This window comes from Serpula lacrymans, assembly GCF_000218685.1.
Source record: "Serpula lacrymans var. lacrymans S7.9 unplaced genomic scaffold SERLAscaffold_10, whole genome shotgun sequence".
In the NCBI taxonomy this organism is placed as follows: Eukaryota; Fungi; Basidiomycota; class Agaricomycetes; order Boletales; family Serpulaceae; genus Serpula; species Serpula lacrymans.
Genome location: NW_006763299.1, coordinates 1,754,347 through 1,770,161, shown reverse-complemented (window position 1 = coordinate 1,770,161; position 15,815 = coordinate 1,754,347). Strand labels below are relative to the sequence as shown.

At 45.0% G+C, this 15,815-nt stretch overlaps 5 protein-coding genes across 5 annotated transcripts; 3 read left to right on the top strand and 2 right to left on the bottom strand.

Annotated features, from left to right (window-relative positions):
- Positions 1–346: 346 nt before the first annotated feature.
- On the bottom strand, positions 347–2,819 carry SERLADRAFT_473705 (uncharacterized protein; the record flags this gene model as incomplete). The annotated part of the gene is made up of 12 exons (XM_007321095.1): positions 347–619; positions 678–880; positions 956–1,161; positions 1,218–1,465; positions 1,525–1,578; positions 1,631–1,741; positions 1,798–1,967; positions 2,023–2,154; positions 2,212–2,305; positions 2,362–2,446; positions 2,508–2,642; positions 2,704–2,819. 12 exons carry the CDS (start codon positions 2,737–2,739, stop codon positions 486–488), a joined length of 1,608 nt encoding a protein of 535 aa, XP_007321157.1.
- Positions 2,820–3,132: 313 nt separating this feature from the next.
- SERLADRAFT_473701 (uncharacterized protein) lies at positions 3,133–5,210 on the top strand (the record flags this gene model as incomplete). Its single annotated transcript, XM_007321094.1, has 14 exons — positions 3,133–3,507; positions 3,557–3,602; positions 3,658–3,742; positions 3,789–3,849; positions 3,907–3,931; positions 3,981–4,146; positions 4,210–4,231; positions 4,283–4,411; positions 4,468–4,494; positions 4,551–4,584; positions 4,642–4,697; positions 4,750–4,800; positions 4,859–4,883; positions 4,937–5,210. The coding sequence occupies 14 exons, from the start codon at positions 3,452–3,454 to the stop codon at positions 5,087–5,089; spliced, it is 936 nt and encodes a 311-aa protein (XP_007321156.1).
- Positions 5,211–5,337: 127 nt separating this feature from the next.
- Positions 5,338–8,091, top strand: SERLADRAFT_473699 (uncharacterized protein; the record flags this gene model as incomplete). The annotated part of the gene is made up of 10 exons (XM_007321093.1): positions 5,338–5,475; positions 5,569–5,667; positions 5,720–5,755; positions 5,818–5,866; positions 5,940–6,017; positions 6,082–6,290; positions 6,366–6,404; positions 6,465–6,564; positions 6,628–7,223; positions 7,286–8,091. 10 exons carry the CDS (start codon positions 5,361–5,363, stop codon positions 7,540–7,542), a joined length of 1,578 nt encoding a protein of 525 aa, XP_007321155.1.
- A 1,264-nt stretch (positions 8,092–9,355) lies between these two features.
- On the bottom strand, positions 9,356–10,524 carry SERLADRAFT_473695 (uncharacterized protein; the record flags this gene model as incomplete). The annotated part of the gene is made up of 2 exons (XM_007321092.1): positions 9,356–9,619; positions 9,687–10,524. The coding sequence occupies 2 exons, from the start codon at positions 10,509–10,511 to the stop codon at positions 9,599–9,601; spliced, it is 846 nt and encodes a 281-aa protein (XP_007321154.1).
- A 4,088-nt stretch (positions 10,525–14,612) lies between these two features.
- On the top strand, positions 14,613–15,098 carry SERLADRAFT_440632 (uncharacterized protein; the record flags this gene model as incomplete). Its single annotated transcript, XM_007321091.1, has 1 exon — positions 14,613–15,098. One exon carries the CDS (start codon positions 14,613–14,615, stop codon positions 15,096–15,098), a length of 486 nt encoding a protein of 161 aa, XP_007321153.1.
- Between the last annotated feature and the right edge of the window lie 717 nt (positions 15,099–15,815).

Here is a 15,815-nt window from a genome sequence, read left to right as displayed (position 1 = left end):
AAGACACCTGATTCGCCAGTACGGCAGAATGATGAGGCTGGCTCCGCTCGAAGTGTTCTTACGCAGTCACCAGCTCAACTAGCACTAGTCTGTGGCGAGTATAATTTGATTGATCTTGAGAAAATAGGTCCGTCTGGACATTTGTTCTTTAACATAAGTTCTTTCAAGGTGAGAGTGGAGCCTCTTGACACCTTAACCTTGATGGGCTGCATCTTTCATTACATACAACTTGTCGTTTGTGGGTCATCCCGAACAGCTCGAATACTCCAGAAGGCTCGCTTTTGAAGACTTATCAAACCCCGCTCATATCATATCATGAAGGTCATGAACCAGCCCCATGTCTGACGGCAGTATAACACTTCCATTACACTACCAACGCGTTGCACGGTCAGGTGGACATCAACGGCGCGGAATCGATAAGCAAAATATACAATAAATACATTATGAAACTTGTTGATCTAACTATGTTGAAGAATAGAAGATGCCTACATCTCCTTCTCGTCTAACGACGACTTGTCGTTGATATTGGATATAGGTCCGTGGAACCAATGACGGGCTGATACGACCCAGGAAATGGAAGCAAACATGAACACACCCATGATTATCACCACTGCGTAATCTGAAACACATTGACACAGATAAGCAGCGATAAAAGGCCTAACATAATCGTAACGTACTCATATCGGGCGAAGTGACCACTTGTGACGGAGGGAACAAGAGCAAGACGATGATGAACGCGACCCATGAGACAGCCACAACACCAACTGGCATATACCACTTCCCAAGTGAGAAAGTTCCCGGTACCAGCTTATCTCGCCCCGATGTGATACGGAGAAAAATTGGAGCTGCATAGGACGTATATAAACCAATAACAGATGCACTGTAAAGGAAATGTCGGAGTAAGAGTGGTAACTCTAGATCAGGACGATTATAGGGAGAAAGCCTTCACACGTACCCAGCAAGCGACGACAATGCAGCGGCCGAGAATCCGAGAAGACCGCATATTGCGGACCCAAGTATGACGAACCATACTGCATTGACAGGTGTCTGTGTATACCTATTCATCTGCTTCCACCAACGAGAACCAGGCAATGCGTTATCCCTTGCGAAAGCGAAGACTACGCGAGAGGCATCAACGCCCTGAGCAGCGCCTGTTACAAACTACTCGCACCAACATACTCAGTCACATTAACCACATGTAGGGGCTATCGACCTACTTGCACAACAATTATGAAGCTCCATATCGCCAACATACCCCTCTTACCGAGGACGTCGAAGAAAAGCTGACCCATAGGTAGAGGCAAATCGGTGGTGAGAAGGTCCGAGACAGAATTGGTGGCAAATGAAGCTGCTATGAACAGAAGCCAGCCGAGAATTTGGGTACCTGCAACACCGACAAGAATCGCGATTGGCGCCGTACGTTGTGCTCCAGCGACTTCTTCTGAGATGTGGGCAGCGGAATCATCTAGATAAAATGCATGCGATCAATAGGTCATCAACAAATGAAACGACTGTACCACATACAGCCAGTGAGGGTCCACATAGGGGACGTAAATGCCAGTAGAAAGGCCCAACCGCCTAGGAGCACGTTGATAAGTATCAACAACTTGGTATCATGGAGGCGACATACTATTCATCCATCCAGTATTATTCTCATATAGAGTGAACGCATCTTTCGTGGACACTTTGTTGTCACCTGAACATACGAGGAGAGCTATTATCGCCGAGATACTAGTACCCACTGGACAGTAGGGGGTGAGATAGGTAACCAACATGAAAAGTAGACAATAAATTTACCGTTGATTACGACATAGAATAAATTAAGACGCGCCAAAATATGGGTCGCAGCAGAGCATACGATGCCATGACAGAATAATATGGCGAGTAGAATGCCGTATGTCGCGCCTGCACTCAAAACAACAGCCCCATTGGACCCCACTGCTATTGCAGTAGTGATCATTTGTGCACTGAACGACGATAATTTAGCTCGATCCTCGAATGAATGTTTAATGATCAACTTGCCAAGTGAAATCAATGGAACAGACAAGAGTTACTTGACCAGTGATATTAGCCCATCCGGTAATCCAACTCGCCAAAGCCGAATACTTGGGTGGTGCTAGTTTAGCTGAAAAGTAATATAAACCTGCACTTGTCCTGTAAGAACAAGGAAATCAGTACATTTCGTGAAATAGACGTTATGGGGTACTTTACGGCATAGATGACACTAGTTCCGCCATAGACGTAGCTACAGCCATGACGAAGAAGCATGGAATGAACCAACCCCACACCATACCGACATGACCACCTGTTGTATTCAGTGGCCCTTAGTAACGTGGCAAATGGTAATCCAACTAGCCATACCTGATACCAAGGGGAAAGAGAATGTAGATGACACGGAGGCAACAACACCCATGATGGAAAATGCGAATGCTACAGTCTCGATCATCTATACAGCGAAAGATACAGTAAGTACTGGGACATCTAGATAAGATAGTTGGATAACTGACCGAGAATTCTCTTTTGAATTCACTCTTGTAACCAAGCTCAGCAAGTAACGCATTGTCTGCAGCTCGTAAAGCAGAAGCGTCTTCCTGCACCGTGACAACATCGATGCTAGTGTCCGACTTTTCGACTTTCGGCATCTTCAGGAAAGAGAGCGCGCAAGAGAAGTGAAAGCGGCCAGAAGAGATGTGTTGTCCTTACCAACACCATTACGTCAAACTGACTCCTCAGGGACATGCATGCAACTGGAGATAAGGACCAGCGCCATGACGCTAGAAATATGTTGCTAGTGGGAAAATGCGTAGCATGATGCTCCCTGTGAACCAAATCCTTATCTCTACCCATTGACAAGCCAGTGAGGACGGTCCGGGTGCACCACAGGCATCCTAAACGCTAGGGGCAGCATATGGAAATGTTGATAAATCAGGTGAGCAGAAAGGCAGCTATTGCGCTATTGAGTTCTGCTGGCAGTCAAATCACTGTGACGGTTTGGGTCTAGTAGGCAGCGCCACTATCTAGCAAGTAGCAATACGATTGATTACATGGGTTCGTGGGAAACATGAATTACTAGTACTTGTAAACCACCTCAGACTTCTTTGATGATGAATTCTGGGAGGTCCTTCCTTGGTTATCTCTACAATGTATTTTCTTTTCTTGGACAGCACGATGTTCTACAGATATAGCTTGTCTTCTCAGGTTCCTCAGATGTTTCTCCCATGCTTTATGGTCGAGTTCTTGGTATATGTCTTAGTCTTTTGACCCTTGACATGGGATGATGTCTCCAGACATCGGTCAGCTGCTACCCCTTATCACATATAATTTCTAACAATATCACCACATCCTCTTTGTTCGTGCTTTCCCAATTCTGCTTTATCGAGACGCCATTCACCGCCATAATACCTATTCTCACCAACCCTGTAAGGATCACCTTGAGGATAGACAGGTAGACATGCCCAGACGAGTGCTCATTGGTTTTGGTATTGACGTGGACGCAGTGGCAGGATGGTAGGTACCGCGTATCGAGATTAGGGCTAGACTGAATATTGTCTTCCAGGCTTGGCTCCTATGGCGGAGAGGACTCTCCTTTGGACATATCCAGGGTGAGTATGGTTGCAATGTACCACAGTCATGTCACCACCAAGCATTGTCTCTCAGGGCATGTATGCTGGAGAAGTCGGAGTGCCGCGATTGTTGAAGCTTCTCGACAAATATTCTATCAAAACTACTTGGTTCATTCCTGGTAAGGGTTGTAAATTTCAGCTTGAATGGCATCTAATATTGCTTAGGTCACAGTTTGGAAACATTCCCTGAACAGATGGCTGCTGTTCGCGATGCAGGTCACGAAATGTGAGCGCAAAAATGTTTAATTTCTCGATTGAAGTTTTGTTCAGATATTCGTTTCAGAGGACTCCATGGCTACTCCCACGAGGTTTGATTACTCTGCTCTGTTGAGGTTATTAGCTGACAAGTGCATGCAGAACCCCGTCTCAATGACCGTAGAACAACAAAGGGACATCTTGGATCACACATACAAGTTGCTCACCGATTTCAATCATGGCGTTCCACCCAAAGGTAGCGTTGCTCCATGGTGGGAGACAAGTAAAGAAGGGACCAATCTCCTGTTGGAGAAAGGAATCGAATATGGTGATTCAAGGCTACACTGTGTTGTGTAAGCTAAGGCGCACTTACTGACTTCTTCCCCAAAAGATCACTCAAGTATGGCACACGAGTGCGTTTGTCACTAATTTTTGGTCTTTGCATTTTACTAGATGTTCGATAGCTGTCAAGCATTTTATCTTCGTGATCAAGATACTTGGACAAAGATCGATTACAGTGCCAAAGCTCACACATGGATGAAGCCGTTGCAAAAGGGAAATGAAACAGGGCTTGTCGAGATACCCGCAAATTGGTTCGCAAGTTATATCGCTCTCACTTACATGTGAACCTAAATTAGCGTGTTCCTAGGTACTTGGATGATCTCCCCCCTATGATGTGAGCATGTTAGCTTGTGGACATGTGCGTGCTTGTGTAACTCACGTCATTGACAGGTTCATCAAGTCCAGTTCAAATTCCCATGGATGGGTCAGTATTGTATTAGATTTTAGTAATAGATGTTCCATTTCAAGCGTTGATTGCTAGGTAAACTCCAGGGACGTCGAACAGCTGTGGAAAGATATGTTCACGTACTGTTATAGGTGCGAGATCCCGGACCTGTTTATGTATTGATATATTGAAACACCCCACTAGAGAAGAAGGTGATTTTATCTTCCCTATTACCATTCATCCAGATGTTAGTGGGTACGTTTGTTTCCTTGATCTATAAACATAAGGTCGCACATAATGAACTTTTGTGTAGCCGTCCTCATGTTCTCCTGATGCTGGTGCGCCGAGTTCTAGCTTCTGTAATCTGATGGTCTGACGAGCATGCACACAGGAACGATTCATTCAGTGGGTTAACACACACGACAATGTTCACTGGGCTACTTTACACGAAATGGCCTCTGAGTTCAGAGCTAAAAAGGAGCCCGTCCCTGGGGCAAAGATGCCCAAAGGGTTCCCGCAATTGAAAGTGAAAAGTCGGCTATAACAAAGAAATGAAGCCTGAAGCATCACTAACTATAGGTTCTCGAGAGATATCCGTCGGCTGCCCGTTTGTGTACTTATAGTATCTTGTTCCTTGCTTATGCCACTTCGTTCTTTATCGTAAACTGGGCTGCAGGGGAGTTCACACGCGTGCTCACATGTGCTCACATGACGCATATGATTTCGAATGGCTCAAGTGACTTGAGATTTTGCAACACCATATAAGCACCGTGCGGCTACAGGATGTAGTTTGCTCTGGTTGCTTTCAAATCGACATGGCTAGCGTACATCTTGGAGAGGAATTGCAACAGGGTGCTAGTGTTGTGGTAGAGACCAAGTTTGGATCCATCCAAGGGGGACGAGCGGCCAATGGGGCTGCGGTATTCCTTGGTGAGTTGGTGATAACGATCAAACCGCAATTCGATTATGAGCTTACATCTTGCCCTCTTATGTAAACCGGAAACTATGTCAAATTATTTGCAGAGGTACCCTATGCTTTACCTCCTATTCGTTTCGAAGACCCAAAACCGCTTCCACCGGATTATCAATATGAGAATATAAAGTACATCAAGGAATCTAAACGTTCGTCTCGTTTATTTACACAGACAACCTTACAATCTAACGTCTCTCATAGACGCGGTGCAACCACACAACGACGGCCAAGCTGCAGGTACGATTCCAATGGGTGATGATGTGTGGTAAAAATTCGTTCTTACTATTATTTTATGAAAGGCACACTTTACATTGACAGAGTTGGTCTGGGAGACCCGTCAGAAAATCCGTAAGGGCAAAATTTTTCGCTAAAGTCTAACGACTAAGAAAATACCACGTCCTTTCTATCTTTCGCATTCTAGCTTATTTGTGAATATTGTCTCTCCCCCTTCTTTCACTCCAGGTGCGAAACTTCCAGTAAAGGTTTATATCCATGGAGGGTATGTTTGTTCACCTAAGTCTGTTGTACCATTCCCGGGAACATAATTCATATTACCTCGGTAGATTTCTTCAATTTGGTTCCCCCCACGGACTAAGCAACCAAGCACAATATGTGTCTGCTGCTCGCAACGAGGTCTGGGTCAACATTGGTTATCGCCTTTCCGTCTTCGGCTTCCTTGCATGCGATGAGCCCAAGGTCGATGGTAACTTCGGGTTCAAGGACCAGTGGCTTGCGTTGCAGTGGGTGCAGGAGCATATTGCTTCTTTTGGAGGTAAGGGAATAGAAAATTTTCATAATGATTTATCATTGTCAAGATTCGTGTTGTTCATAAATTTACTTCATAAAGGTGATCCCGAGAATGTACAAGTTTCGGGCCTCTCTGCTGGTATGTGAAGTCACCATTCCTTTTACAGTGGATATTCTGACTGACTGTTCCATGTTTTAGGTGCTCATTCTGTTCATCAAATTCTTCATCATGCATCGCGTCTACCTCCAGGACAAAATGCGCCATTCCGCTCTGCGCAATTACAATCAAATGCGTTGTTGTATGTGACTTGTTTTTGTCCCTTGGTAGCTTCTTCTAACCCACGATTTCCCCTTATTGGCAGAACTAATCCGAAGGCACTTACAGAACTGCGCCCCCAGTTCTATGCTCTTTGTCGCGCCCTCGACCTAGATCCTACATCACCCGACATCCTCACAACTCTCCGAGACCCCTCCAAAGTCCCAGCGTCCGCTTTGGTTCATGTTATTGAAACAGATGCGGTAGGCGTCGAGAACGGTACCTTCCGTGGGTGCCTTGACGGCGAGTGGCTCGCTACCACTCCCGACCCCATGACATGGCAGAGAACTGGTGAACTTGCTCTTCGCCTCCGCGAAAAGGGTGTCAAATCCATTGCTATAGGCGACCTCACCGAAGAATGGTATCTCTACGCCATCGCACATCCCATTCACGGTCCGCAAGACATATTTCCGAACGTCCTTAGATATTACCCCACACCTATCGTCGAGAAGCTCGTGAAGAAGTACAGGACCCTTCCTGCTTCAGCGAGCGCGGATGAATCGGAGAGGTTGATTGGGGAGATGTTGAGTGACGGACAGGTGCACTTGCCTGTGAGGATGTTTGTGAGAGATTTCCAGAAAGTTGGGTTCCCTGTGTTCCGTTATGAGATTCAATGGACCCCAGAGCAAATCCGCCCAAAAGGTAGGTGCTATCATTTTCATGGGTATTCGCTTTTGCTTATGTTTCTTCGATCCATTTTAAAGGGTATGTGACTCACGCAACCGATCGGCCATTCTGGGCCCTGCGTGTTCCAACCATGACTTCGTCTCAGACCGAAGTGGCGAAAGCTTGGCTTGATGCCGTAGACCAAGAAATAGCCATCTTGGAGAAGGAAGGGAAACCAACGAGGGGTCTCAACGAAGCTTTGACATTGAAAACAGATCAAACCATCGCCTGGGCAGAGGATAAAAGGTTTGATAGCTTGATGGAGGTTGCGAAAATTTTACCTGGAGAATCTTGAGCCTTGCGTGCCCCCAGTATTTGGGCACGCGATCTAACATTGCACATTTCATATTTGCATAAATATTTTTGTACCTTCTACAACCACAAAAGAAACGAATTGCTGCCAAAGCACCAACAGAAAACCTGAAACCACGAAGAAGTTGAAGATATTTGACCTTTTGTGAACGAGCAAAACGTACTGCTACTTAAATAATATATAAAATAGCTATGCTCGAATCGGCATCCATAAACATCAAGCGATCGTCGCAGCACATGGAAAGTTACCGAGAACATTAAAGAGGACCCAAAGCATTAAAAAGCAACCAGACGACGGTTCGCGATAGTATGAAAGATGTAAAGCTAGCAGCAGAAAATGCAGAAAAAATAGCATACACATGCAAGTAACCGCTCGTCAAGACAAGTTAGTTGATGCAGACTGTTCGGCGATACAAGAAAGAGCAAGGTTGCGCAGCGAAGAATCGTGTGTCATGAAACTGAGGAAATCGAGGGGAAAATAGATAATAAGAAAATCGATGAACTGGGAATGGGGGGTATTGCGCCTTTCTAAAGCCGTGTCCTCGCTTGTCGTACCCTATCTCTAGAGCAGTAGGCTGAACCCAAGAGCAGAAACACCGAGTATAGCGCAGGTCTGGATAATCAGAACCCTCGCAGATGTCACGCCGGTAGCGGCATTGGAAGACGTGGGGGGAGCAACAGAGGAGCTTGTCGGCGTCATCGTAGAGGTCAGGACGACAACCGCAGGCGTGCCACTCGAGGTGGTTGATGCAACGGGAGTGGAGGTCACAGGGTTGGTGTCAGAAGGAGTGCCCAGAGCCGTGCCAGTTGCAGACACGGCGCTGGTCGCACCGGAAGGAGGTGCGACCGATGCCGTATAGTTAACCAATTGGCCAGTCCCCCAGGGAATAGCCTCACCGTCTGGCTGAGTAGATTGGGAAGGAGAGACGACGTCGCTCGCTTTGTCGGTGATAGTGAAGCGGCCAGTCCAGGTATTATTAGTAGAAGCAGGAGACGAGAACTGGTAGAAGTAAATTGGAGAGTGGGGCGTAACCTAAAAAAAAATAAGCATGAGGTAAAGGTTAACTGTGATTGTATTGATCGAGACTGACCTGAGGGCAAGTGTACGAGTAGGTGGTTTTCGTTGGGTCGGTCCCATCGACTGTAGCCACGGCTGAAAAGAAAAAATCGGATGAGCATGATGTTAAAGAGTTGAAGCTAAAACAACAAACTAGTCAAGTACACCATGTTAAAGTTGTCGCCAGTCATCAATTCGATGCTCATATTTTTCCAGGTACCGGTAGGATCTACATCCCAAGCGATTTGGCATGGTTGACCCTCTATGTAAACGTCATTTGGGGCGGGGGTACTGGGGGAGGGGTCTGCGCGAACGAGAATAGCAGCAGAGGCCAGAGCGGTCAAAAGCAGGGTAGCGAACATGTTATTTCTGGTATATCTAAAATAACTAATTTCTTAAAAAAGTGAACACGATCATTGATGCTCCACTTACGTTTGGACGCTGTCCGATTAAGCCCAGAAGGAAAGGAAGGGAAGTGCAAAGGAAGGGAGTAAAGAGTGGAATATACAGAGGTCCCAACGTTGAGGGAAAATATAAAGGCGGGATGTCTCAGACTCAGCTGACTGCAGGGAATCTCAGCCCGCGCTCGAATTGGTTCCACGCTGCACACTGGTTCTGGTTGCTCTTGTGATGTCCCTGCCTGATTTTTAGATCGTGGCTGTGTTTCAGCCGCTTTCCATTCGCAATTTTTTGGTTCGCTCTCAAACTTACGTTTTTCTGCTTGTGTCAACGACCATCGTTCATACAAAATATTCGTGTCAATAAATTCACAGTTCCAGTCGAGGCAAGACTGGTATCTACATCCTCGTAAGCTTTGGAGAAAGAGCTCGGGCACGGAATACATCGTGCGAAGGGGCCGGTGGTACGTACACCTAAAGTCAGAATCATCTATAAATGATACGCAATGGCGGGAAGCGCCTGAAATGTCAACATGGGCGTCGAGATGGTAGTCTTGACATCACGGATACGACGGTACTTCTCCTTATTCATCATAACGGTGTATCTGTTAACGTGCGAGCGACGAGCGTGCATGTCAGAAAACAGAAGATATATATATAAAAAAGACATACCTCAGCAGCCAACCTGGTCCATTCCGTTAAGGATCGCAGATACTCGTCTTTTCCTGCGTCAACAGGATTATCTGGAGACCACAGTACAAACGAAGAGAACATTTCTGTTGGCTTTAGGATGCGAGTAATGGTATTGTCCTCATCCGTGTATTTCCCACCTCTAATTTCGTCTGCATTGTCATCAATATCGTTATCATCCTGAGGTTCAATATCATCCTTCGCATTACGAGTGATCCTTCGAGTTGCCCTAGCACCAATCCCTGGTCTCGATTTAGACCGTGGTTTAGTCCCTCTCGTCTTTATGGGTATGATTGTCGCAGAGGTGTTCCCAGCAGCAGCATTGGGAGAGCGTAGAACAAGGCCGCCGTATCCTTCGGGAAGGTCTACATTCACCCCTTGCATCAGTCTTCCCCTAAAGCTAGCCACAAAACGGCCCAAATCTTCCTTGCTCCCTCCCTGTTCCCCCGAATGCGTATTCGGCAGGGTGGATTCGGTACCAGAAGTGCCTTGAACAACTGACAGGGAGCCCTGCTCAAGCATAACGTGGTCATTTTGTGCGAAAAGCGTTCCTACGCTGCTTTGGGTTTGTATCAAGGCGTTATCAGCAGAAGTGCTCTGACTTTCTACAACTGTAGTAGATGATGAAATGCTCATTTGAGATGTCTCTGCAGTAAGGCTGGTGCTAGTCGCCATTAAAGACTTGGACGGCGGAGGTTTGACGCGGAAATACGTGGATATAGGAGCAAGACCTGAATACGAAAGGTGGAATGGCATGAGATTTGGCGAGCATTCTGGTAGTTTTTCTTGAACGGACGCGATTTCCATGGATGAAACGCTTGAAACAACTTGAAGTTGGGCCAAGTTCGCACGTATTCGTCACAGCTCACAATCACGTGCACGTGTCACACGAACCACCTATCCAACATCAATTGGAATTCTACGGAACCAAACGGCACGGAAGGGGCCATCAGAATATTGTCTTTGGTCCGACGTGAGAGTCACACGACCTCTCTTTCTTTAGTGCAACACTTATGCTGGCCACAAAATAGACAAAATATTCAAGAATTATCTTTCTTTCTTTTATTTTGATATTTCTCGCATACTCTGGTTAGAACAATCCTTAACAAATCCCACTACGCACATCTACCAATAATAATTTACCATATACTGTATGCCTGAACCCGAGCCTCAACAAAACCCACATCACAAGAACACGAGGAGATCAGAAATGGTCTCATTCGTATCCTTGGCCTAACTAATGAAGAAGCCATCAAAAACCTTACTGCTACACGGAGAACTTGCAACAACATTCATCCAGCCAATCCCGCACAAATTCCTGTCAACCCTTGCGATGCTTTTCCTGACCCTCAACCAGCAAATAATCCTGACCAGGAGAGCAACAAACTAAAAACCAAGGTCAAAGACTTTGACAACAACAGCTTGGTTCTATCCTTCATCCTTGACCAACCATCTTCTTACGCGTTGCAAAAGCTAGAAGACATAGAATACATCGAACTCTGGTATTTCACACCTGCAGGCTGCACTGAAGCTGCCACAACAATGCAATCAAATGCCAACTCTTTCAGCTTTACCAAAATGGGTGACTTAGTCGCACTCAGACCCATATCTTCCACTTGAGCCTCTCGGAACGTCATCCAAGATGAAAACCTGACCATGGCGCAACTTTCAGTAGCTCGCACTGCATTCCTCAACCCTCAACCATGCTGAGAAATTGGCATGGCCATGCAGACACCTTGATTCTCTTATCTGGTTCTTCAGCCACATTGAGAACCACCCTCTGCGCTGCACCCTGCACGGAGAAGAAGCATTGTTAGCATATCAAGCTCAAGTCAGAAGAGAACGGCACAACCAACTGAAACTCAATTCAGAGTCAGTCTTTAATATAGCCAACATCAACGGGAATCTACTGGGATCCATTGAGAGACAGCTCTTGATGAGCACCTACACCAGGGAAATCAAATAGGCATATCTCTTCTTTTCTCATTATAACATACATCCTACATTGTGTTCTAATCAATACTCTCTACTTTCCATCATACATTCAACCCACAATCATCAATCACAATAACCAACTAACACACACCCATGCACATATACTCATTCACGCAAATACAATTGATCACACAACTGTTACAAACCTCCGTGTGACCCGTGCCTGCATCGGTGTCATGCACCAAAGCTGATTGGTAGCATGGACAGCTGTCAATAACGAAGCGAATATTCAAAAAGACTTGCCTTTGCGCCACACAGGCACAGTGCCACGTGGAATAGTAATTAATATTGCCTTTTCCGAACTTGTGGCTGATCAGCACCACCTCTATTAGGCAATCCAGTCACGCTCACCTTTGCTTTTCCATCCGGTACTTTCCGCGTTTCGGCATTTCGGCAAATTTTCGCGTCGCCACTGGCTACACATTGCATTGCGCCCTTGCTTTTGTTGTTTCCCTTACTCCCCTTCCTTTGCCTAGCCCCACCATGGGCCCCTTCCTCTCTTTTTTATTCTCACCTGATGGTCGTTTCTGGATCCCCATTCTAATCCACTTTTCCGTCACCTCCACCCTCCTCCTCCTCATCTTATTTGCACCCCCACCATTTCTGATGTCACCACTTCCTATCCGCTTCCGTCGCCGATCCGTTGACTACCACGTGCCACTGCTGATATCAGCAAAGCCCCGGCGGCCGGTCCAAATAGGGCAACAGGTCCATCTTCATGACATCGATCTGCCATCATATACTATCAAAACATCGGTCGCTCGTCTTGCCTGGTTGGAGTGTGGGTGGGTAGTTTTTGAGCTGGAGAAGGTTCATCCCCTTGCATCGCCCATGTTCATCGCTGTCCCATTCACTTGGGTACACTTATCTTTTGTCCATCATCTTCGCTACAGCTACACCTACCACACGCTGCCTGGGACTCACTTGTTCCAAATTGGAACTACTCCTCTCCCTCCCTCGTTTGATCAGGTGGTCCAACACAACCAGTCCATTGGTAAGGTCATGGAACTGTTGGATTTGGACTAGGTGGTGGACCGGTGGCTCCAGTTTCTTTTTCTTCAGCAGAACATTCATTTACAGTGCGATTATTTTTGATTTTTGAATCATTTTTATGGACACATATTTTTTTAGAATGCCTGACTGACAATAAAGGAACTGTGTTGATACTGATAGTGTTTTGCCTTGCCCTTTTTTTACTGCATCTTCCCATGACTTGACTATGATTTTCTTGCTTTTTTTCTGTTTTTGGACTGTATTTTATGGCTGTACAAACCTGTGATGTTACTTACACAGCATTTATTGTTCTATCTCTTTTTTTTTCCTTATTTTGACAATCTTATCCTGTACTACCTACACAGGATTTGTCAGCATACATTCCTTCCTTCATGTTCTTTCTCATTCTTTTTGCACAGCTATACTGTGCATAGCCTACTTTTCTTTTACTATATAAACCCCTGTATTTTACCTTGTAAAAAGAACAAGAACTCCAATCCAGACTTCTTCTCTAATCTCAAGTTCACTATTCTCTGCTACTTGTGATCCAGTGTGGTCACAACACTTCCCACTGCTACCACTGTTAATTGCTGTCATCGTCACTTCCCACTTTTGAAGTCATTGTTATCCCTTTCGATTAGAGTCCTTTTGGACACTACAGTTTGTGCATCAGGAGCCTGCTATCACTGGAAACCTCGTCACCTCGTCATATTGTTGTTCTCAAACCTACCTTGTGCTACAATTAGCAAGGTAGTGCTTGTCTATACTCGCCACAAACTCCCTATCTTTCTATAAATTCAACCATCCCTCCTCCTCAAAACCCACACTCATACACCTCTGGGTTTTTACTTTGAAGGATCTTTATACATACCACCCCACGAACAACCAGAGCACCCACTATTCTAGGAGGCAAAGCCCATAAACAAGTTCCGTGGAATCTGGGAGGATTGTGTGTTAGTTTGTTTTTGTGTGTGGTTTTCTAACAGCAGTTCTCATCATCGACATCGGGTTCTTTGGTGCTTTCCTGCTGATGATAAGTGTGTATGGCACCATTCTTAGGAAGAGAAGTTGGTCTTCCACTAGCTGCCAGGGATTCTAAAGGTAATATGGGAGCTAGCTCATGTAAGGCATTACTGGGTATCATGAGGTAGATTCATGATGCAGAACTATGCTACATACATGCGGTATATATACTGTTAGTCTACTTCAGGGGAGGCTTGTAGATAAGTTGAGAGGAAACGGGTAAGTATGAAAGAGGTAACACAATAGACCAATAGTGATGACGGGTGTTGGTCATGAGGTGTCCATGAGGTAAGATATAAATAGGTACCAATGGCAATAAGGGCTTATAGTCATATGATGAGCTATAAGGAGAATCCTAGGAGAAATGGCTAAAGATAGATCAAAGGGTGGTTGTATGATCTAAGAGATATCACAACACAATGGGATCCGCACCCGTATACAGTGATTCTGGACCTTCTGGGCATGTAACCAATCAGTATGCTTTCCAAGTACGCCTTGGTAGCTTAGTTGGTAAAGCACCAGACCATGAAAGCTGGAGTCCCAGGTTCAAGCCCTGGCCAATGCATGTTTTCTCATACTATAAATAAATGTCATAATTTGTCAAGAGAAGTGCAGATAGGAGAATCCTTGGAGAATAGCTAAAGATAGCTGATAAGACAATAGTGTCAAATGGGATAAGAGGTCCAAAGATAGAATGTCTGTGTGGCAATGCAAGATAAGATAAAAGAAAAGAAAAGAAATAAAGGGTGTAGATGAAATTGTAACAACAACATGCACATGCAAATGCAAATGCATTCACATAATTATAATTGAATAAAAATCATATATTGTAACAACAACACTTGCACATGCATCATATATATACATGATATCATAACCGTCAGATGAGTGACACTCATGCAGGCCCAAAAGCCGAACAAACTACCTACCGCATACATCACAATGCATCTCCATACAGAAGGCAGAAAAAACCATACAGCTGCCCTCAGTCAAGATCCCGCAACACATCCCACGATAACTGTTATCATCATCGCAACCATCAACATCATAAACACCGTGACAATCATTCCTTTTGTGTCACAAAAATGCCCACCAATCCAGTGTGTGCATTATGCCTTGGCTCATACCCCCATGATTTTCCCAAATGCAACGCAGACTGCATGTGGGATGGCTCCCCCATCAGATGTACAAAATCAGAAAGAGGCAGAATCATCAATCCTGGTGGTAAACCCATATACATTGACTGGCAGAGACACAGAGGATGTTGCAACAATAACCACCCACAACATCACAAATGCTCAGGATGCCAGTATTAGCAAGCTAACAGATGTCACAGACACAAAGTTGAAATTCAAAATACTAGCAATTAACCCACCAACATAACAAAGACTGGTTTGTGGCTAGGGTTTTAGGTATTAGCAAGCTAACAAATGTCACTCACTTAAAGCCAAAGCTCAAAATAATAACATTAAACTACCACTAAACTAGTACATCTTTTACACAAATAATCAACAATTATATAGTAAAGCTATCATAAATATAGTTGTTTAAACACTAAAACAATAACAGCTTGGCTAAATGGAAACTGAGAGTCAACTTTTTAGTTACATATTAGAAGCAAGCTAGTCTGGTTATTACTGTTTTATTCCTGTGGTGTATTAGGAAAATTGCAACATACAGCCCTTGTGGTTACTGAATGAAACACCTGTCTGACCAACCTTGAGGAATTTACAGCCATTTTTTATGAATAGCCTTTCAAAGCAAGACATGCACCAAAGGGCACTTACTTAGTTGTACTCTGGTGGAAAAACCATCTCTCTCAACCCAACCCATCCCAAATCATACCTCAACCAAAACCTATCCTCAACCTTAATGTATCCTTTGATGTAAGCTTATCAGTCGGCATCAAACTCACCATTGGAAAGCAATGGTGAGCATGGAGACTTGATCCCACCTGGAAAACCCATAGCAGAGACATCACTGTCTCTGTTGGGCAGAAGCCATGGTGTTTTAACTGGCTGTCAAGACCATCCTACCTCTCATCCAAGAAAGCACCCACTTATGTATATACAGAGACAATCAAGGAGTCATTAACGCCTG